At 40.0% G+C, this 23,714-nt stretch overlaps 1 protein-coding gene across 1 annotated transcript; it reads left to right on the top strand.

Annotated features, from left to right (window-relative positions):
- The first annotated feature begins 17,279 nt into the window (after positions 1-17,279).
- LOC129112014 (cysteine-rich venom protein TEL1-like) lies at positions 17,280-20,282 on the top strand. The gene is made up of 8 exons (XM_054624186.1): positions 17,280-17,351; positions 17,511-17,514; positions 17,626-17,744; positions 17,948-18,038; positions 18,822-18,964; positions 19,092-19,186; positions 19,759-19,841; positions 20,155-20,282. The coding sequence occupies exons 1-8, from the start codon at positions 17,280-17,282 to the stop codon at positions 20,280-20,282; spliced, it is 735 nt and encodes a 244-aa protein (XP_054480161.1).
- The last annotated feature ends 3,432 nt before the right edge of the window (positions 20,283-23,714 follow it).

Genomic DNA, 23,714 nt, shown 5'->3' with positions numbered 1-23,714 from the left:
GGTGGGGCAGGTGATGTACTGGGTGAAGGTGGGCAGAGTGGAGGACGGAGGGGCATGGTTAAAGTCACCAGAGAGGAGGAGGAGGGCATTGGGGTGTTGCGTCAGCAGCCTGCTTATCGCCGAGTGTATGACGTCACAGGCCGCTTCTGTTCCATTATTTGACACATGAGACAGTGATAGGTACTCTGCAAATTTAGATTTTACGCAAAGAAATATAAAAAATGAGCATATAAAAAATGAGCATATAAAAAATGAGCATATAAAAACTTTTACGGCTCAAACCCAAAAAGAATAAACATTCAATTAAATTAGAGAAAACAGCAACAACAGTAAAATACAGTCAAGAACATTCAGGACTTTGACATGTACTTGAGTATTTCACAATGTTTAAATGTTGATTTTACTGAATCAAAGTACTTTATCTAAATGCTAACACCACTGCGGAAGGAATCACATTAAAACAAAATTAAGATCAAAATCTCTGAAACAATAGTGTTGTCAGCCTCCAACTGTAGATCAGAAGCCTTGTGTGTTTGATTTTCTCTCTTAAAGTGATGCAGAGATCATAACATTTCTTTCTACAATCAACACTAGAAATGATGAAGGCACTTGCAAATGACAAGGTAGTACAAAATGTAAACCATACTTTGGTGTTTCATTTTTTACCTCTTTACTTAAGATTTCATAAAACACTGGCAACAAGGAAGATCTTGGGGAGATAATAATGAGAATAAATATGACACAAAATTTAAATCATCTCTCCAGTCCTGCTTTAACTGCACAAGACAGGCAGACAGAGAGACAGACAGGCAGGTGTGCAGACAGACGGACCGACGGACCCCGATACAAAATAGCCAGATAGCCAACCAAAACCCTGTCTATCTTTAAACTTAGCTGGTGGTGTCACACTGCCAGACCAACATGTTCGTGGAGCTCCAGGAACTCTAGAGGAGAGCGCTGAGTCGTAAATACCTCTGCTTTTAAACGGCCCGCTCCCATAATGCCGAGGGAGAGAGAGAGAGGAAGGAGGAAGAGGTCGGGGAGTGTGTGAGATATAATTGGTGCGTTATGAATCTGCCTTGGCTTCGACCGAGTGGAAAACATTTGCATGGTTTTACGTTGCAGCTAACAAATCATTCCTCAATAAAAATCTAACTCAAGATTACTTTTTATCATCTTCTTCATACCGACAATTCCTCTCCGGTGTAAATGTCTTTCTCTCATGTATCTGTTGTTTCACTGGGACTAAATGTTCAGCGGGGGGTCGTCTGTGACTTTGCTGAAACTGAAGATGTGTTTTCACTGTTATTTATCAGAATTCAATTCAGCTGAGTGTTTCTGAAGGTCAGACACTAAAGGAAATGTCATGCACAGGTCAATTTTTCTTCCATAACATGTCTACTTTCAGACTAGAGGAAAGAAAACATCCATAAAAAACATTAAGGTCTTGAGTCTGTAGATTTATCCTAAACTCAGTAAAAGAGAGCATTTCATAAAACTTGTAATAAAAAAAATTATTGTTTTAATGTCAGTAATCAACTGGGGATGTTGCATGGTGATATCTATTAGTTACTTTTTTACCCTATTCACCTGTAGTCTTCAAAATGTATGCAATTTAAAAAAATACATCTTTAAAGGCTGTTTTCTCTAAAAAAGAGTTTAGAAATCTCCACTTCATTAGCCTTTACATACACAACTTTCCAGTTTGATTTTTATATATATATTCTGAAGCTTTTTGTGGATGGTTTTATTCATATATCATTCATAGCCTGACTTATACAACATTTAAATCCTAAAAAGGTAAACAAAATACATTTAAATGGCTGTTTTAAGTATTTTCTGTCTCATGGAGTGATTAAAAGAGATATCCAAAATGATCTATACATTAAACCTTTTACTTTAATATATAAGCAAATGAGACAAACATTTTTAACCTGGCTTCATTCAATGTTTCTGTCTGGAAATAAATACCAAATAGCACATATTTATTAAGACAATGCCCCCTCAGATATTTAAACATTACACTTCAGAAAACTGGCAATACAAAGAATTATTTTCTTAATGGAAGTAACCAACATGGGAGGTTTCATGGTGATATCTGTTAGCTAAACTTTTTACCTCTTTAGTGTCTCCCCTGAAACCCAAATATGTCCAACTAATGTCCAATCCTGGCTTAGCAACAGTAACTAAGCACAGGAGGCATATTAATTCAGAAATGGAGGACACGTTGTTTAAAAACGTTTCATTGTATCATCGTTCTAAAACTGATTATGTGTCATGTGAGAAAAGAAAGCTTGACGGATAACGAGCTCCGGTACTTCAAATCACGGGACAATGGAGCTTTTTTCCTTTTCATGATGGACATTATTCCACATGTATTGGAAATAAAAAAACGACCCCAAAACACTTTCACAGTACAGCCACATGTACAAGCACACTCTCACTGACATCAAAATCCTCTCAGACATCGTTAAGAGCACCACAAACTCTTTGTGAAAGCCCAGCAGCGACACGTAACAAAACCCACACCGGCTATTGTGTCCCGTAAAAAGCTCCCCGGTGCCGAGTGAAGTGTCCCAAAAAGGCCATTTACAGCTGCTCAGACATGTAGCGTATTGAACAGGCCGAGCAGACAGGTCGTAAAAGGGACTGATAAAACAGCACCCTGGTGGCTGTGGATGTGAGACAGAGTGAGGAGGACAAAGACAGGTGTCCAGACTGACTGAGAGACTAATGGAAACAAGGGTTACGAGGAGTTTTCAGCCCAAAGAAACTAAATAAATGATGTAATATACTGCAGTTCAGTACGGATAGTTGGCAGGTGTTCTCAGTTTATCAAACAAACAAATTGTGCTGCATATGAAAATCATTGTCTTTGTAATAATGTTGATTATTTGATGCACAGAACCAGATTACATACGCTTTTTTAGATGTTTTTACTGCAAGATTTAGGTCTGTAAACATCAAACAGACAGCTGATAGAGTGCCAGTCTAATCATTGAAATATGTGTTTAGAGAAGTGTTTCCCAACTAATTTGGATTAATAATAAAAGAATGTCTTGTTGTGATCCCTCATTAGTGTGAATTTTGTCTTTACTTTACCTTTAGAACCCTGGAGAGATAAAAAAAATATGTAATTAACCGATTGTTTAGATAATGAAGCAACTCGCTGACTCTCAAGACTCGTACAGTTTGATGAAAGCGATGCTGAAGTATGATTCTGCAGCTGCACGGCATTACTTATCATTTCTGAATTATTCACAAACCAATTTTGTTGGCTAAAAAAGCTGCTGGGATTTTACGCATCATAAATAAGAAACAAAGGCTAATTACAGAGAGAAATGATGACAAAAACTGAACCAATATGTCCCTTTCTGATATAAAGCTTTCAGTTGAGGACTATTATGTGATATGATCAAAAGCTTCGTTTCAAAGGTTAGGATTTAACTTTAAATCTCACCTTTATTAATCCCCTCTAAAATGAATAATAAAAACTATAATAAACCCCCCTCAAAGTAAACAAACTACATGACTGAATATGGTAGTGATCCGATAGAATGAGAGTAAAGAAACAGGATACTCACACACGTGCTCGTTTTCTATATCATAAACACACACAAACACACACACACACACACACACACACACACACACACACACACACACACACACACACACACACACACACACACACACAAAGTCTGCGGGTGACGAGAGATGGCTCGTTGGAAACTTCGGGGCCTGCACTTTCTGTCGTGCCGCTCTCAGAGCTGTCAGTGAGGTTAATTTTGTGATGTTTGTGATTAGTGACCAGGGTAACGTTACTGCATGCCTCACTGTGAAATGTCTGGACCCGACAATAATGTGTGTTCAAGCTGCTTATTAAAATCGACCCCTCCCAAATAAATATATATATATCTGGCTATAAATACAGAGAGGCTGTTTATTAACAAAACAACATAAATACGGTTTCTCATTAAGACCAGACTGCCCATATTATGGATGAATGTGGCATCACTGATTAAAACGAAACTTGTAAAGTCCTCTTCAAAAGTAAACCCTCAATGGCTGTTTTGTCTGCTTGCAAGATCATAAGGGAAATTAAATTAATTAAGGGTCTGAAATGCTGTTACAGGTGTATTTTGATTATTTGAGTGGGGGAAAATAAACAAATTGCATTTCCTTTAATGGCTTTTATTTGCCAGAAGAGTCAGAAGTCTACTTGAGCGTATTGCAATTATATGTCGTGTTGTTTTTGTTTACTTTAAGGCAATATATTTGTGTAGCTGTGAGCATAATTGCATTAATCTGCAGTGAGAACAGCTGAGTTACATCCCATCTTCCACTGCAGGCTGAAAAACCTCATGTTTTTTTAAGAAGTATCACATATTGTTTTCTCCTCGCCGAATCATTTCCCATTTCTCATCTCCTCCACTCAACTAGCTCTGAAAACCGTCATGTATCTGTGCTGTTTCGTACTCACTGCACATTTAATTTATAATAAATGTTAACTGTTAATTGAGAAATGGGCAACATTTTTAATTGCAAAATCAAAGAATTAGAAGGAAAACAGCTGATAACCTGAGATCAGTTGAGCCAAAACTATTTGTCAATTGATGTCAAAACTACAATGAAGGGCGTTAATAATGAGTAAAAGAGTATTTGTAAGGCACCCACAATGATCTCTCACACACACACACACACACACACACACACACACACACACACACACACACACACACACACACACACACACACACACACACACACACACACACACACCTTGGTAAATAAAGGTGAAAGAAAAGAGAGTTGACCTGGAGATTTATGGCAGCGTGTCAAGGAGAGGAGCATCTGACAGCTGGAGGACTCATGCACATAAAGAGACACACATTCACACATATACAGGTCAATCCTTATTTGGTTATCTTGCTCTGGTATTTGTTGTTGTCCAGAATAGGAGTAGACTTTGAATATAAATCTAAATAATTTAAAAGCAGTGTATTTAAGCAGTGCATGCTTTCTAAAGCTGAACAATGCCCCTTATTCTATTATGGCTCTGATGTCAGCTGAGAGCAAAACGCTGCCTGTGACTCAACAGTCTCTATCTCTGTGACTGCATCACAATGTAACACCGTTTTTGAAACCAGTGCAGCGCTCCGGACTTAAAATACCAGGTACATATTTTTGGTGCAACCCCACCCCCTGAAAATATGACTAGTTAAAAGGGAACTCTGCCGTTTCTTTACACATGAATGACTGTTTACATGTCTTAGGGAGAAGTACTACATGTGTAAGTCTGTAAAGCCTTAGTGTGGCTCCAGAAGGAACTAATCAAAATCTGTTGAATCGCCTTGTGTGATGTCACCTGATTCAACACATATTATGGGTTGAAGATTACAAGTTTGAACATTAAACAAATCTAGGGTTGGGGAGCTAGAAAGAACCACATTTTCTTTGCCTGCTGCTCATCTTTTTGCAGGCTAGCGGGCCGAGGCTACATCACTACTTCTATTAGCGTAACACACCCAAATCTTGAGTTGCATTGTGGGTAAAGAAGGCACAATGTTTTGACAATAATAAGAAGGCATGTAATTCAAAAAAGCCTCTGTTTTGTTTTAAACTGTCCATCGTGACTCCTACGATATGTTGAATCGTTTCAGATATAATATATTATGTGATACATCATATTTTTTCAGGGTAAAAGGAATGCATGACGTAGCAGTTTTTTGGGGGGGATATTTTTTCTTTCATTTTCCCACCAACAACTGAAAAAAGATCCTGTCTAAATATTGACCCTGCTTCCCCCCAGCCCCCTCGCTCTCTCTCTTCTTGAGGACAGTCACAGTCTCCCAAGGGCTCAGTCTTCAGTCAAGGGGCCATATGGTACTGTCAGAGCGCCGTGTGTGCTTGCATCCGAGTGTGTGTGTGTGTGTGTGTGTGTGTGTGTGTGTGTGTGTGTGTGTGTGTGTGTGTGTGTGTGTGTGTGTGTGTGTGTGTGTCGGAGAAGGGGAGCAGCCGTGGCTGAAGGTGTCAGAGGGTTGGGTGGTTTAAATTTAACAGCAACAGGGCTGATATCTGCATGGCAGGTCGTGTCTCGCTCTCCCCTCTGCTCTCTCACACACACACACACACACACACACACACACACACACACACACACACACACACACACACACACACACACACACACACACATACACACATACAGTCTGTCTTCACAGTCCCGAGCCACACACACACACACACACACACACACACACACACACACACACAAAGCAGCTCCCCCGGTCTGTCAGTAGACGCTCCTCTTCTTCTCTCCCACCTCATCAGACCACCTGGATTGTACGAGAGGCCAGCTGAGGACGTGACGGAATAGAGAGAGAAAACCGTTGTGAAGGAGAGCGGAGGAAACATTCACAGGGAGGATAACGCTTCATCTGAGGCGGCAGGCTGAAGACACAGCCGGTGGCACTGCAGAGGCACAACAGCACAGTGGGCTAAAGTGTCGCTGCAAAAGGTAAGACTGGAGCTCTGCTTTGGGGGGACTGAGGATGTGTGTGTGTGTTCAGACCCAATATTCATCTGTCACCTTGGAAGATATGCAAAAGGTTGCAATCTCTGTGTGTTGAAGGTTAGTCAGCATTTTGGAGAATCACCTGTCTTCTAAAAAAAATCCCTGCTGTTTAGTGTGACATCATTTTCATGCTATTCATTATTTATGCATTTACTTAAAACTTTTCTGGTATTTTAGGATATTATTCTGTTTTTCTGCAAAGAACCAGATCACTTAAAGTACAGATGCACTGAAATGTTGAGTGGATTTAAAGGACATTATGTGAGTGGGATGTAATCTGCATTGTGGCAGCTTTTCTGCAAGGTTGCTGCTAATTAGACAGATATAGAGATTAGACCCCAGAAGAGAGAAACTACAGGAGGCTCCGGGGGTCACAGGGAATGTCTGCTGATCTTATTTTAATCTAACTGGATTAAATTTGCTCTAATTGGGTTGAATTGATTCTGCTAAAAGACAAAGGATTTACATGAAAGTTTCTATGTCTGTTATTTGCACACGGCGTTGTGTATTGTTGCTGAAGAACGTGCATTTGAGCTCAAAGTCAAAGTTTTGCACACTAACAGTAAATCAATCATGCGTTTTAAGAGAATTTGCTGACGAGTGCAAACGTGATAGGGCCCTGGCGGCGGTAACGCACCCCCGTGGTCAATCTTCCCACCACATCAAAGCCGAGGTGATAATTCATCCGCTCCTGTGCAGCGATACTGTCTTTGAGTGGACGCTGTGTTATACCACGGGTAGTATTGGTGGCAGCCAGGGAACTTCCAAAGGGCAGCACGTTGTACAGTTTTAATGTGCATGGAGGACGGGTGAGGGAGGGAGGAAGGTCAAGTTACCAGGCCTCGTGTCTCAGTTTGGAAACACACTCAGGGGAGCGACAACAGTAAAATGTCCGGCTATTAAAGAATTTTCACTTGAGTTTAATTGTAAAACTCTGACGCAGACGTTATTATTTTCCCAATTTTACTTTAAATAAATGTCAATGTGCTCAGATTAGATGTCATATTAGTAGTTTGATGATGTGTTGGTATGTTGTGGTCAGCATGTAAAAGTAAGGATAAGCATAGCTCTAACTAATCATAACCCTTCATTCAGGTTTTCGGTTACTCGCAGGTTATGAATAAATTAAGCTTACGGTTGCATTTATAGTTACTTTCTCTGTACTACAAATCATATATTTTGCTTTAAGGTTCTTGTTGGAAAGAATTAGAAGTTTGAAGATGCCTCATTGCCATTTTCCCTTTTTATCTGACATTTAATAGACTATACTAAGCATGAAATGAACCAACAGGTGTTAAAGCTTCCCTCCTCTGAGTAAATATTTGGGCAGACAGAAGGACACCCAAACACGCTCCAGATGCAGCTTTAAAAGGCTTGGGGTTTGGCATGTGACTAGAAGTGACAGGTTAATCTGTTTTAAGTACGTATCATAGCGGGGCGGAGAGACACAGCCTTCTGGTGCTCGTAATCTGCCGCGAGCAAAGAAGAAGGCGGCTGACCAACAGATTGATCAGCAGGTTTAGAGTGAACGGTGTCTGCAGGGTCATGAGGGTTGGAGTGGGACGTCTATGGTCATAACAACGGGGATGCACTGGCATTCATAATAATTTAACCTCTAAATATCAGCAAATATTCTGAATTTCTCTGCAGCAAAGCACCTTGTTGCATCTCTTTTTGTGTCAGCGTGATTGACAGTTTGAGGGTAGTGGGGCAGAGATCATTAAAGGAGACACGCATTAAGGCAAACCTCCTGGCACCTTGAGCTTCACCAGCAGCGGGTCAGATTAGCCGGTCTGGCTCTGAGGCTTTATCAAAGGTGTTTGATGCATCAATGAGGAGAACTTGGTGGTGTGTGTCACGGTAGAATGAGAGTGTGAGAACGAATCAAAGCAAATCTCTTCCTGATTAGCCCTTAAAAAGATGCTTCTAGTGTGGATTAACAGAACTTTCCCACAGTTCATTGCTCTCATATTCCCATCATATCTTAACAGAGCACCCAGGCACATGCTCCACAAAACAGATAACAGTCACATGACACGTGGACGGTTGGTGAGAAGCTCATGGGTCGTAACCGTCATTCTGCAGCGGGCCCCTCGTAACCACCAAAGGCCTGCTGAAGTGTCCTTGAGCAGGACATTAAAGCTCTGTGCTGGTGGGGTGCAGAGAGAATAAATAAAGTGTCACTTTACATTTTTGGATCAGGGCGTAATGAAACTTTGTTCAGGATAATCAGAATTCTTGAGCAGTCTCTCTCTGAGCTGATGAGATCAGATGTCGAGGTGAGCTGTGACCAGAGTAATAAATTGTATCATATTTTAAATATTTTGTATATTTAAAATGGACGGCCTCAGCTGTCATCAAATTATGATTCAAAGCTGCTGGACTTTGTAATTAATCTGAATTAATAGAAGAAGCTGGGGAAGAAAAAAGTATCAAGGACATTTTATTATTTGTGCTTTTATGTTTGAAAACTTTTATGTTGCCGTCGTGGACAAGACTCCCTCAGAAAAGAGATTTTAAATCTCAGTGGGACTATACTAGAAAAGACTGGTGCAGTAAATAATGCCATAATAATAATATTAATACCATATAAGGCCACCAGGCCTGCCCCATATCTCCTGCTTTTGGAGATCCATGAAGCAAAGTCTATCATTTTAAACATCAGAATTAAGGGAACCTGCTGGTGACAGGGTCCATCCGTCAAAAGGCCTAAAATATGATGTTTAGATGTAAATGTAAATATATATATATATATACCCTGAATAACTTACAAGTACGCCCCAAAGTATGCAACTCAGCTGTATAGCCAACTAGTTCTACTTGCACTTTTACTTCAGAGGAAAACATTGTAGTACTACATTTAGGCCTACCTGACAGAGAAATATTACGCATTATATTGCAGATTCAGATGTTCCTGAAACAAATAAGTTCCCGCAACCTTTGGGAAGGAAGTTCCTGCAACGTTTTGGGAAAAACGTTCCCATTACTTTTGGGAATAGCTTTTATGTGACGAGGGAAATTAATGCTCCCGGAAGGTTAATGAAAAAATTGTAATATTGTTGTTAATATTGTTTTGCTATATGAGGGTATATATACATCAAAAATGATACTGGCCTACCATTTGAATTAGAGTCAAAGAGGATAATATCAATATAATTATGAACTGTTATTCATATAGGGTTTTCAAACTAAAAACTATTCCAAAGTAATCAAATATACATTCCATCAGTAAAATGATTTGGATAACAGCAGATAACTGCACATGACCCTACAACAGATCTGGACAACTCGTAAATTGTGTCCGTACCTAAGATAAAAATCAAAAAACAAGAAAATTGGTGGATGCAGCAAGTTATCATAAGAAAAGAAAGGATCGGTTTCTAAGAGAGGCCCATCATGTGAATCCCTAATGTCTAAAAAACGTGTTGAATGCATTTCCTTTCTCATAAAACATCTATAACCCGTTTATTTTTCTCTTGGGGTCACCCAGTACGAGAGCAGCTTTGATTGAGTGACACATGGCGTTTGGCTGCAGAAACAGTGACTTGTTTCAGTCCCGAGGATCCTGTTTCTCTCACAGAATAGCAGCCGCCCACAGCTCTGGGAAAAGCGCACTATATATATACCCAGAGAGAAACGGCGCTATGTTGTCCCACATTAGTCTTTCTGTATGTCTCACAGCTTGACGTGAAGTCAAAATAAGTCAGCTGAGATCAGTTTGTGCAGCGGGCTGGGCTTTGAAAGACCAGCTGGGAGGTGCTTTCGCAGAACCCGTTCCCATGGGAGCAACTAAAGACAAGCATATACCACGGTCAGGGACGTATGAATATAAAAAGCATGTGATTCAGTCAGATTCTGACGGGAAGAACGGGCTATTTCCTGACTATCAGTGAGAAATTATCAGTGTCAGCAGAAATCATTTGATAAAACACAAAGTGGATAGCCGTTCCATTATCTTTATGTTGCAATTTAATGCTGACACCTTGCTTCAGTAGGTGCTTTAATACAAACACAGCTTGACTCCAGGTGCATAAATAATTCACATACATATCCCTAAGGCCTTTGCTGCGGCAGACGAAGTCGCTGTTCAAGTCTGGGGGAGTGTAAAAGTGAGTAATGCCTGTGCTGTATGGAGCATAGGGGATGGATGGCTGCCTGCTCTGCTTTAAAAACTATCAGAAGGTGGAGGGTAGCTGGAGGCTCAGATGTTATGTGTGGAAATGCAACAAAAGGAGAAAAGCTGCAAACTCTTTGAACTGGCTTTGAAGTTTACATGCCTTTAACAGAAGTCAAACAGCTCAAATCAATTCTGTGTCATGTCTAAGTCCTATTTTTTGTGTAGATTTAGAGAATAAGTTCTTCTTGGATCACATTTTAAACAAGTTTACCATTTCACTCCACACGCAACACATGCTGTGACACGAATAACTAAACAGGAAGAGAGCCAGCGGAGACGATCAGAAGCATAACTTCTCATGAGACCGTTCTGCAGTACAAATAAGGAGATGGTAGAATAATCAACAACAGTTATTCCCTATTTCCTTTTCACTTCTTGACCAAAAAATGTGCTACAAGTCTGTTGATTTCCCGACGCTATTAACGTCAGTCATCCTACATTGCTCGGATTTGTCAGTGTGTCACCACCTTTACTTTATGTAGTGCGTATGTTCTTTGTTAAATATACCACATGGATTCCTCTGCGAGCTGTTCGACAGGGCCAATGCTTTCCATGATGCAGCAGAAACAGTCGGGGGTCAAAATTTCCCCGCTGCGGCACTAATAAAGGATTATCTTATTTTATCTTATCTTATCTTATCTTATCTTAAGTCCTCAGCCACTGTGGACTGGTCTGCACGTCAGACAGATTACAGTCCAACACTGTAGAGTTATGTGCTACTTTAAATTCATTCTTTAAAGAAAATACCACTCATCAGATAGGAATATCCAGGTATTGGTCAGTAAGTCACAGTTAGTGTGCTGGTCTGGGGTCAGAGGTCAGATCTGGAAGTTAAACCAAATGGTGCATTTTACAACAATTTGGCAGTTCTGTGCAGCCGATTACTGTTAGCGTAGCATAGCACAAAGACTGGAAACGGATTGAAACAGCTAGCTTGGCTCTGGCCAGTGGTAACAAAATACGTCCAAGGACATCTCTAGATCTAACTAGAAACACGTTGTTGTTGTTTACTGGGGGTTATGCGCCAGACTAATTCTAGGAAGGGAGCAGTAACTTCCTGAATTTGTCAGAGACTCTTGTATTTACACCTTGTTTAGTAATGGATTAATCCGATTAGAGAGCTGGGCTAGCTGTTTGTCGCTGTTTGTCCCTGTTTGTCCCTGTTTCCAGTCTTTATGCAAAACCAGATGCTCGCTATATCCTTGTATGTATTTATATTATATAAACAGATGTGAGAGTGGTATCAGTCTTCCCTACTAACTCTAGTATCAACACACACACATATATATATATATATATATATATATATATTACATTACAGTCATTTAGTATATATATATATATATATATATATATATATTATCACCATCTTAGCACACTAGATATAGTTTTTAACTACTGATGAAACACTACAAGTTTGCTAAACTTGCACCCAAGCAAAGAGTAGCTTGTTCTCCATGTGTGCCATATATTATGTATTCAAACTCCTTACAGAGCTCTAAATCACGCCGACGTCAACGTGAACATCATGCTGCTATTTCTGCATTGTATTCCCAGCAGGGACTCGGCTTTGGCTGTGAAATTCTTGGCATATGCAACATGATTGGATAAAGCGACACAGGTGGCAGCTTGATGCTAAATATGCACCGGAGAAAAAAATAAACAAGGAAGCCCTGCTGGGAGCACTCCTCTTTGAGCCTAAGCCCCCATTGTTGCTCCTCTCTGTGTTTGCTGTTGCTACAGAAACGGACCCGGCTGAGATGAGAGGGCTTAGCATGGCGCTGTGACTTTGCGTAGTTTAAGCATTCGCTACATGACAGGGTCAATTATCAGGCTATTTTCTGCTGACCCACTAACATTTTCCCTGCTGCCTCTTATTCAAGAGACATGTCGAGAGCAAAAGGAACAGAAGAGGGAAGGACGGGAGTGTCACGGTGGTGAGAAATGTCAGCGTCGCACCCTGTGACACTTCATTTACTCACTTTATTCTGGACAACACTGAGCGGTTTCAGGACATGTCTTAAACGGGTGTGATTTGTCCAGAGAGGGATTGTGTTTGGCAGCAGTGCTGCATGGAGGAGGCCCACGGCTCGACAGCGCATAGTGTCGGTGAGGGTGAAGGAGGATGCATTACACCCATCTGCCAAGATGACTCATAGGCAGTGCGGGGGGGGGCAAAGCCACAATAGTGCTGCAGAGTTTGGTGTCAAAGTTGTGCATGATAAACTGCAGCTTTTGGCAGCTCATCCTGAAAGTGACGTGCTTTCATTTAAAAACATCCTCGCATCGTCTTTTTAGCATCTTTTTAGCAGAGCACAATATGATCTACATACAAATGTCTACTGTCGTATAATGTGTAAAAAAGATCCAAAATTCTTAAAGGAAAAGTTTCGACCTGATGCACTGATGACTCATACTGAAACAATGCACCGACCCTCGGCCAAAGAACAGAATCGCAGCACAGCATGTACCGCTGAAGTACACTGATTATTCTGAAAGAGAAAACATGAATCAGCTCACTGAGAAATGTTGTTGTGCTTCTTTGGAAGCAGCACAGCAGCTGAATATTAAAAATGCTAGAGAACAAGCCAGAGAACTGCATTATCATCTTCTATTTTCTCACTTTGGGGTAACCTTGGGACAAACTCTGTCTCTTACGGTATAATGAGATGCACCAGGCCAATGCTTTCTTAATCTTAATGTTGCCATTGTTCTTTTTTGAGGTTTTAACTTCTTGGTCCTCCTTATTTGGTCAGTTTTGGTACTATTGTAGTTTATAGTCTTCAAAAGTGTTGTGACAATCACTGATGGGCTTATTATTATTCTTAGTTTAAGTATTATTGTTAATTATTTAGCTGTAATATGATTTTCATGGTGGGTTGCAAGCTACTTTATTGTGTCTCTCAGAATGCCAACCAGGTTTTGCTTTCTATTCAGTTAGCACCGAACCAGAATCATCTGAAACAACCTTTTTTCACAAGCGATCTATTAGGTTATCAAAATCCTTTCTCCTCGTTGTCACACTTTGTGCTGAGCTGATGAAGCGGGAAATGACAGACGTCTGAGCTCTGAATGTGATTAAAGTCCCTGACCATCGGAGGTGTTATTTAAATCACCTTACTACCCCTCAAGATATTCCTACGATGCTCGATAATGAGATCTTGATCTCCCATGATAGTGTGCCAATCAGGAAGCACCGGAACATTTTGGATGCGCAAACTGCTCATTATAAACAAATCACATCTACTCGTTGTTTGTAAATTAGATAAAATCCACCTAATTGTTTTGCTGATTGGCATTATCCTTGAGACGATGGCACTCTAAAAGCACACAATCTCTCTGATGCTCTAATGACAGCTTAGACATTTTCATTTGTGAAAAGCCCAAAGCATGACTCATCGCACATCTTATTCAGGAGGTTGCTGGGCAACTGGGCTGGGGGCAAACCTTAAGGGACAAAAAGATGGAAGGAAGCAAAGCCACGCCTACGTTTAATTATCATTTTTAGTATTCTTCTGAGTTAAATTGGCAGAGTTTTGTTCCCTGGATGAAGACGTTTAAATTGAAGATTTTTAGGGAATCTATAGCTATGCTCTCCCACAATGCACTTCATAAAGAGGGGCTAGAAAACTAGTTTCCTAAAGCAGCTGATCGTCCTGTAAACACTGACGTCTGGAACACACAGCTGAAGATCCACTGATATTAAACCTCCTCAGACGTCACTGTGTTAGTGTCTGGAGATGGTGAACAGACTAACTGCTGACTCAGGCTTTCTCTGAATGCAGCGCTCGCTCACTGCTGTTTAAAGCGACAGCTCTGAATTTCCCCATTTAAATTCATTTAAACACTTCATCTTGGAATAAAGGACAAATCTGCAGCATCTCAATCACAAGCCTATACTGTTCTTTGTGATTTAGCCTGATATCTGTAAAGCACCTTTATCGCTTGATAAATGAAACCTTGGCAGCTGAAGGACGAATGCAGCAGACTACAGTACGGTTCACCAATGTCTCAGCTCTTGCATTCGCCTCGCTTACCGTGCAGGGGATTGGATGACCCCTAATTTTAGCCCGGGGGTTTGTCGGCTACTGGACAGATTGGATTACAGGCAAAAAGGAGGGGGCGCGGCAGTAATTGGTTTGGGAGATTTCTACTTCATTTGTGAATTCATATTTTATGTCCCTAAAGATAGATAGATTGAATTTAGGTTCAGGCAACTACTCCCTTTGCACTGTGTTATGACTACCTCACTAGAATACAAATCTCATGTACATTCAGTAGTTGTTGAGATATATATGTCAAAACCACAAATGTCAGCATGCTGGTGGTGCTAGAGGAAAAGCCAGAGGTTCACCAAAGTAAGACGACTTCATCCTCTGGGATTTATTGGAATAAACAAGATGTTTCAGTCTGGACTGACGAACATCGCCATCTGTATGCTGGCTCACGTGATTATTATGTGTGTTACCTGCCATTCAATGGTGCATATTAATGTATGTGAATGTATATATAAATACTTTTCAATTTGAGAAGTGACGTTATCAATCATCATGCCATATCAACAATCCCAATTTAATTCTAAAAAATTAAATATAAAACAATTTGGAGCAGACTGTGACAGTGATACCTAGAGATTGACACACTTTGAGTCAATACATGTCTCACTGTCTGACACTTCTGGGTTAATCTTTCAGTGAGAGGCAGGTTGTGTGTGTCAGCATGTGGACCACATGATGGATGCTGTGACCCTGTAATTCTCTACAGTCACTCCTCTGTCACTACACAGATGGATGGACAGACTGGGAATGCACCAGTGGATGAATGAGTGCATGCTGATACTCTTTTTCTTTTTTGTTGTTGTCTATCTGAAGGGGAAACGGAGTATTGCTAGTGCAGCAGTCACTGTTAACCTTTTCTTGGAGGACATTAAGTGAAAGGCCAGAGGTTAGCTGAACAGACATACTCAGATATAATTATTTCTATACTTGGTGTTGACACGGTTGGGTACATTTACTTCTAGGATAATATAGCGTAGATGCAATTACAGCAGACGAAGTGACAGCCTGCTAACCAGCTGACTCTCTAATCTGCAGTCAGAGGACTAACGTACAACGCTTTGAGGATTTCTGTTCATGACATGAGAGGATGTTTTTTATTCAGGCCAGGTGATAGAGGCTGTTTCCTGGTAAAATCCACATCATAAATACTAAATCAAAATCCAAGGCTCTCTCTCATTCTCGAAACACAATATCACAAAAATGCTGTGTGACAGCATCTGAGGCATTAGATGAAACAATTTGTCTGCAGGGCCACCTATGAAATGATCAATTTAACAAACAGAAGAGAAGATGGCAGATTGAAAGTGCAAAACACACCCATGTCTTAGAAAATGTGTTCCCAAAAATACTAAATAGGAAAATATAACAAAACAAAAGCACAACCTAACAAAATTACAAAATAGGGTGCAAGTTTCCCTCATGTTGTTTTAATTAGATTTTACTTTGGCAACTTTATTGTGTTAAATCTGAAATTAAATGGTTGTGTTTTTCACTTTCTGGCCACTAAACTCTGTTCCCTCCAACCAGTGTCAAACTAGCCTCAAAAGTGGTAAAAAATGACTGAACAAATACAAAATAAATATGCATCTTTGGTGAGTACAAAAGCTCCAAAAGGCCTCTCCCAAAACTTAAAAAAGTGCTGCCCTCTACTGGCTGAACAGAGCTAAGTGTCCCAATAAGCCCCTCTGCAAGCTTTGTAACAAACTTCATACAGAAATATCATTACTGCAATTAATGATGGACACCGGCTAAAAAAACTCCATCATCCACTGAATAAAGAACAGAGACACAACAGAAAGACACCCATACAAATAACTACATTACATTACAGTCATTTAGCACAACTACAATTTTGATATGATACGCAAACTGCAAGGGACGCCAATATTGTTTTCCCAATGTGATTCTCTCTGTGTGTGTGTGTTATCATGGTAAAAAGTAACTACTGTAGCGGAAACTTCCACAGAGGAGGTTTGAGTAATTTGTCAGGTGTTTCTATGTCTTTGGACAGATTTTGTCAACACGATAGCATCACAACAATGCAAGATGCAGAATAGAAACTTTACAGGTGTGTAGTTCAGATCAAAATTAAGGCGAAGCTTTAAGATGTGTGTCATCCGAGCAATGGTGCCCGAAGTACGGGGGTAAGAAGTGCGGAAGGGTTGGATTTAGCATTGCGTCAATTCAACCTTTAAATTATAAAGGTCAAGTTGAGATACCATGTCCCTGTTTGATGTTGCTCACCTTCTCCTCATAACCTTGCCACACAAGAGGAACATGCCTCTTTATCACAGTTATCGTGAACACGTGTCCTACGTAAACACAGACCTCCATACATCATCAAGGACACGTCTCACAGGTGTTGCCCTGCGGTCTGCATGTTCGTTTGTCACATGTCGATGCGGTCCTGCGTATATATATGAGAGACACCTGTGGCTCTCGGAGGTTACCGGTCCCGGACTCAACCATGACTACGTTCACTTTGATCTTCCTTTGTGCCCTGGGCGTCTTCGCTGCTTCGGCTTTTGGTGCCAGGCTGGTAAGTGAAATAAAATGTCATCTCTAATAGAAATCATATTGACTGTTATATTATGTTAAAAATATATATTTTTCCTAAACATACATTATTTTTGCAACAAATAAACTAATCATTATTTCTCTCCCCATCTTTATTTCTCCCCCCAAACTCTACCTGAAGGGAGGTAAGTGTTTAAAAATATCTCTTTTATATTATCATTAATATTATTACTATTAGAATTTATTATAATGATACAAACTCACACTACACAAAATCTTGTTTTTTGGTTATTTAGGCCCTGAAGGATCATTCACAAAGCTGTCCACAGTCCAGACAAACCCGACTAACATTGTGAACAAGCATAATAAACTGAGAAGAGGTGTTCAGCCTTCTGCTAGCAACATGTTGGAGATGGTAACATCCTTATAATGCATTCAAATAGTTTCATAATTTCAAAAGCATAGTGTTGATTCTGATGCTCCCTCGTGCAACATGAGTAAAAGATAAAATTATTTTTCCAGAAAAGCACGGAGCACTGGGAGATTTTCTGGTGTAAATACAGTACTGGTCAACAGTTCATGTACAGTAACGGCTGATCTGTCCTTTCCTCCTCACAGAGCTGGAGCAGCGAGGCTGCAGTCAACGCTCAGAAATGGGCCAACACCTGCTCCATGAACCACAGCCCTGGAAGCGCCAGAGTCATCAGCAGTAAGTTCATTGTTTTTAAACGAGACTTTGCAAAAAGTCAGCCACACTGTCATTTTACAAACACATAGATAAGCAAGAACTACTGTGTTACTTAAAACTCAGAGAGTAAAAACGTCTGAAACTGTATTTTCAACCATCATGTGACATTAAAATCGACACTGACACCAAGAAAAATGACTTTACTCTATTTAAGGCATTGTGTCCGCCATGTTTACAGTATTTAATAGTATTCGTCCTTGAAGTGAAGAAATGTGCAATGTATCTTAATGTTTATTATATTATTTTGATAGATGTATTGCTTAAAAACGTAATATAATTTTATATTTTTTGTACAGCTAGTAACTTAATGTTTATATGATATTTTATGATATTGTGATAAATGATTTTGGTAATATAGAAAAGTTTTATGAAGCACAGGTCGTACTAGAGGTGGACAAAATGAGAAGCCAGTGTCTGATATTGTTTAAGAAAAGTCGTTATAGATTCAATTAATGTGAAAGCCACATCGTTTTCTTTTAACTACTTGAAAAATATATATTTTCGAAACAAAGAACTACATGAACGCTGAGTGGAGGCAGCAAAAGATAAAAGAGGGATATACAGTAGGTACTATTTATTTGAGCCACACATAAAGTGGCAAAATGTCCGGATCAGGGTTCAACTCAATTTCCTGGCTCTCACAAAGAGAGTGTGCAGTGGAGACAATGATCTTCATGTGTTGAGTGCACATTCATAATGGTCTTTAAGAAGACTAAAGCATCTCTCTCTGCTCTTTATCTCCAGCTAGCGGCTGTGGAGAGAACCTGTACATGTCCAGCCAGGAGGACTCCTGGAGCAGCGCTATCCAGTCGTGGTACGACGAGGTGAAGGACTGGCGCTACGGAGTTGGATCTACCAATGGAGGAGTAGTCGGACACTTCACACAGGTGCACTGAGACCTCAGTCTGCACTTATTAATTATGACTAACTTGCATTGATATGGGCCAAAACCTGATCTTTCAAAACTATAACGAGCTCCTGATGATTCAATTTCATCTCTTGTTCTCTGCACAGCTTGTCTGGTACCGGTCCAACAAGGTTGGCTGTGGCGTGGCCTACTGTCCAAACTCTGCTTACAAGTACTTCTACGTCTGCCAGTACTGCCCACCGTAAGTACAATACATCTTTTTCTTTTTCAATATAAAAGTTGAGCATGTATTTTCACTTTTACTTATTATTTATATGAACATTATAAACATTTTTTAATTAAAGTATAATATCTTAATCTAAATAAGATATTATTACGATCAAAAACCTTAAATTAATTGAAAGCACTAACATTTCTGCAGAGAAACAATGGTAATTTACAGATTTCTACAAGATTATTACAATTAAACAATACCACTAAAGTGACATTATCTTACAGATTTTCCCCTAAATGATTACCACAAAACACTTTCAATAAAGTGACAGCACTACAATTTCGGCAGACTAATATTGCATGCATTTGGGAGTTAAGTAAGAAAAAAATACACAGATTTTCTTTCTCTTCATGAAAATGTCAGACCACAATGCACTTTTATTGCAGTAATGACAAATAAAACTGCAATTTCCATCTGATTTGTATATTTTTAGATGGTTATTCAGAAAGACTTTCTGCCCTATATACGTGACATTTTTGGGCTGATGTATATGTGCATCCAGTTTGGTTAAATATTTGATGCTTTGACCTATTTTACAGAGGAAACTTCCAGTACTCTCGTCCATACGCATCAGGACCTTCCTGTGGTGATTGCTCCAACGCCTGCGACAGCAAACTGTGCAGTAAGTAGCATTTAGGTGTTCACTTAATTAACAGGACAGCTAATTTGTTAGCTCAGTCAGCTAGGGTGTATTGCTGACCTTTATATGTTAGTTTGGATAAATCTTTTTGAGACAGTAAGGAGATGAACAAAATTCCAGATATTTTACTTTCTCTTTTTCCTGGATAGCAATGTAATTAACAAGAAAGGAAAACTTTCTTTGTCTCTGAGATCATTTCTGCCACTTTGAGTTGTAGGACTCCGTTCTGAGCTCTTTTGGGTTATGTTTTTTTGTATTTTTAATTATGCATTTATTTTCTCTCTGTCTCTTGTAGCCAACCCCTGTCCCTACACCGACCAGTACAGTAACTGTCCTGAACTGAAGCAGCAGTCGGGCTGCAAAAACAGAAACGTGGCCTCTTGGTGTGCCGCCTCCTGCAAGTGCGGGTCTAAGATCTATTAAACGGCACATGGGGCTCTGACTCATCAGTCAGATTCAATAAAATATGTTCATCTTTGAAGCGTGTGTGCCTCTGCTGATTTATGAACAGGTCGAATAACCTGAAGTGTTAAACCAGGGAGTGTAAACTCATAAAGAGGAAGGAAAGCACATTTCACTCTTTATGTAACTGATTATTGTACTAACGAATCACCCTTTTAATGTATTATGATACAGTGATAAAGCCGTCAGGTACATTTTGTGAATGGCTTCCTGTGGAATCCAGACTGCATGAATATCACAGGAGGCTGAAAAAGGTCACTTCCTGTTAGAAAAGAAGGCAAACTAACTTAAAAAACACATTGCTTCCTATTTCTAAGAAAGCATTGAGCAACTATGTAACAAATTGCAAATAGTCGAATCTAACAAAGTACATTCATTTTGTGCAAAATATGTTCTACTTAAACTACTTTCTCTATTTTACGTGCGTGGTTAACATTGTAAAGCAGTTTAAACTGAATACACTTGTAACACAACATAAGCTACGGATGTTACGTCATAAGACTATATGGCGTAATGTCTCATGACATAGCGTTGTCAGTAAAAATCATTAAACTTTTAGTTTCACAAACGTCGGTCCAGAAAGGAAAAGTCCTGTGTTTGTTTGGCGCATCCTTAACTCCTCTGTCTAAGGCTGGGTTTTGTGTTGGTATCAAGACAACAAGTTGCACTGATCGAGTATCAGTATTTGACGCCCTAGCAGTGAGACCAGGCTGACATACCAGAGGAAAATATTGGATTATATTACCGGTTTAATTTCACATATTTTGCAGATTATTCATTCCAGTGTGAAATGGGGTCTTGAAGTTTTATTTTCTAATGAAAATTAAAAACATCTGCTGGTTTAATAGCAATATTTACCATCTGTGAGTGTGAATGTGAGTCTGTGTGTGTGTCCTATTGGTTAAATGTGGTCCTGAAGACAGTTAATGTAGCAGGAACTACCACTGAGGAGGTTTTTAGTACTTTGCTAGGTGTTTACATTTCTGTCTGTCTGTGGACAAAACGGAGCAAGATGCACAAAACTCTACAGGTGTGAGAGGTCCAAATGAAGGCCAGGGTTCAAGGATCGGTTTGGTCCGAGCAAGGGTGCAGGAATTGGGGGTTAGGGAAATCTAAAGAGCTTGATTGCAGCTGGTGTGATCCCAACGCGATATTGTCTTTAGTTTTTTTTTGCGTCCGGGTTTGTTGGTTCTTGTGCCTCATATTGTTGTTGCTTGACATTATTTTGATGTGACGGTGTGTTCGTCTGTGTGTACATGTAAGGGATGAAGCAGAGAGGCTTGCGATGTCAGGATGTTGGGGCTTGTAGGTGATTTGTCTTCTGCCCTGGTGGCCCTTGTGGTGACAGATGACTCCAGCTATTCACACCTTCCAACCATCGGATCTGTCTGGAGCTTCTCTGTCATGCTGGGCACACAGGACCCTTTAGAGGGGCCGGAGGGGGGAGCGGGGAATTGAGGATTGGATTTTAAAACAGGGAACGTGATCTGGAGGTTTTTAAAATGTTGCCTAATCGGGGAAAACAACACTTTATAGCAATCTGAACACCTGGACGTTGGCATTTTAATTTCACTGGGAACGCGTTTTGCTGCTCTGGCAGTGTTTCATGTGAACAGGGTGCAAATCTGTTTCATGTGTTGCTTTGTTTTTTATCTATTTAGGTAAATGCAGAGCTTTTCCTGTAACCAGTGTAGGAGGTGCAATTCATTTTCTGCTCCAAGCCACAGGTAAAAAAAATATATATATTATATTAATATTTCCAGATTAACATTAGTGCATAACATCATATACACTATGTAGTCTGATTAAAGATGCTGGATGTTTAAACGAGGAATACCTTTGTGGAAAAAGTAAATGAGAAATCACCTTATTTTGTAAAATCTTATTGATTTGTATTATTTTCATTTTCCCGTTACTTAAACTTCCTAATCAACGGTATGACTACAACTTTTATCCTCATTATTATGATTATCTTTATTATTATTTGTATATTTATTGATTGATTTAGTTTTTTGGAGATGTGGACATTGTTGGGTGGGAAGGACTAGCTATTATAAAAACACTTGATTCATCTCTTTTTCTTTCTTTTCAAAGAAGTAACTGCAAGGATCATGATTTAACAAATAAAGAGTTAAAAAAACTAAAGAAACAGGTAAAATTTTAAAAGTAAATTACTTAATTACGTAAGTTACTGAATTTCAGGTAAAAAATGTGTCTTTCTTTGCTAAAGTTTTTGTAGAGATCGCAATGTTACCAAATCACAGAGTAACATATAGAGTGGGGAAGTAACAGATGGGGGTAGCATTAGCATCTAAATTCTCCACTATGTTCACCACCTTCTTGCTTTATCAGAGCTTTCCATAGTTAATATAAGATATTTCTGCAAAGTCACACCACCAGCCAGCCTGCCCCTGAACTTAATGACCCTTCTGATGGTGTTATACGTATGATGTTACGATAGCCCAGCAGCTCCTGGCCAACTCAAACCCCATCTTCTCTTTCTCATAATCACCTGCTCCAAAACAGACAAGGTTACAGTCTGATGACACGGAGCATGGAGCACCTGCCAAGGCATGAAAGTAGATACAGGATATTAAATATGTTGGGCGTGTTGAGAACATGCAGAGAGGCTGAGTCCAGAAGGGCTATACATAGAGCCAAAGAGCTACAGCGAGAGATGAGGTCCACTTCATGTGCCTCATGTTCTGTTAGAATTAGTGGCCCCATTAAAGAGTCATTTGGTCTCAGTTCTGGTTGAGAGGTCGCCGAACTTCTGTGCTGCTGTCTTTTCTTTCACCAGCTTGACCTTGTGAAATGTTAAGACCTTGGCACAAGGTAAATCGCTAATATACAGTGAAGAGTTACACAATTACAGATGTTACCCATGCACGCACACACACACACACACACACACACACACACACACACACACACACACACACACACACACACACACACACACACACACACACACACACACACACACACACACACACACACACACACACACACACACACACACACACTGTAAAACGCAGCGTTTGGAGCCAGCCATGAGATCATGAGAAAGACATCCTCATGGCAACACTGTTGCTCAAAAGCAGACCAACAACCAGACAGCAACTCTGTGTGTGTGTGTGTGTGTGTGTGTGTGTGTGTGTGTGTGTGTGTGTGTGTGTGTGAGTTTACACAATCGCTACAGAAAGTGAGACTAAGAGTGTGTATGCTTGGCCACGTTTCATGGTTTAACATCAGACTTGGCTCTCCTCCCAGATTGAAATCTGTTCAAATGTAAACCTGGCAGACAAAGCATGAGTCCCCGTCTATGCTGTGTCTTTGCTCCTTTATTCTCAGAGGACTGATCACCTCTACTGTCCTTAAAGCCAGCAGCAT

The sequence above is a fragment of the Anoplopoma fimbria genome, chromosome 22 (genome assembly GCF_027596085.1).
Source record: "Anoplopoma fimbria isolate UVic2021 breed Golden Eagle Sablefish chromosome 22, Afim_UVic_2022, whole genome shotgun sequence".
Taxonomy (NCBI): Eukaryota; Metazoa; Chordata; class Actinopteri; order Perciformes; family Anoplopomatidae; genus Anoplopoma; species Anoplopoma fimbria.
Note: the sequence above shows the minus strand (reverse complement) of the source record. Positions and strands in the feature narration are given on the sequence as shown.

What these genes read in the sequence shown, in the direction of transcription:
- LOC129112014 (XM_054624186.1), top strand. Translation starts at nt 17,280, where the DNA reads ATGACTACGTTCACTTTGATCTTCCTTTGTGCCCTGGGCGTCTTCGCT. An exon ending in CTAGCAACATGTTGGAGATG is followed by an intron (nt 17,745 to 17,947) that starts GTAACATCCTTA and finishes TCCTCCTCACAG; the next exon opens with AGCTGGAGCAGCGAGGCTGC. An exon ending in AAGCGCCAGAGTCATCAGCA is followed by an intron (nt 18,039 to 18,821) that starts GTAAGTTCATTG and finishes CTTTATCTCCAG; the next exon opens with CTAGCGGCTGTGGAGAGAAC.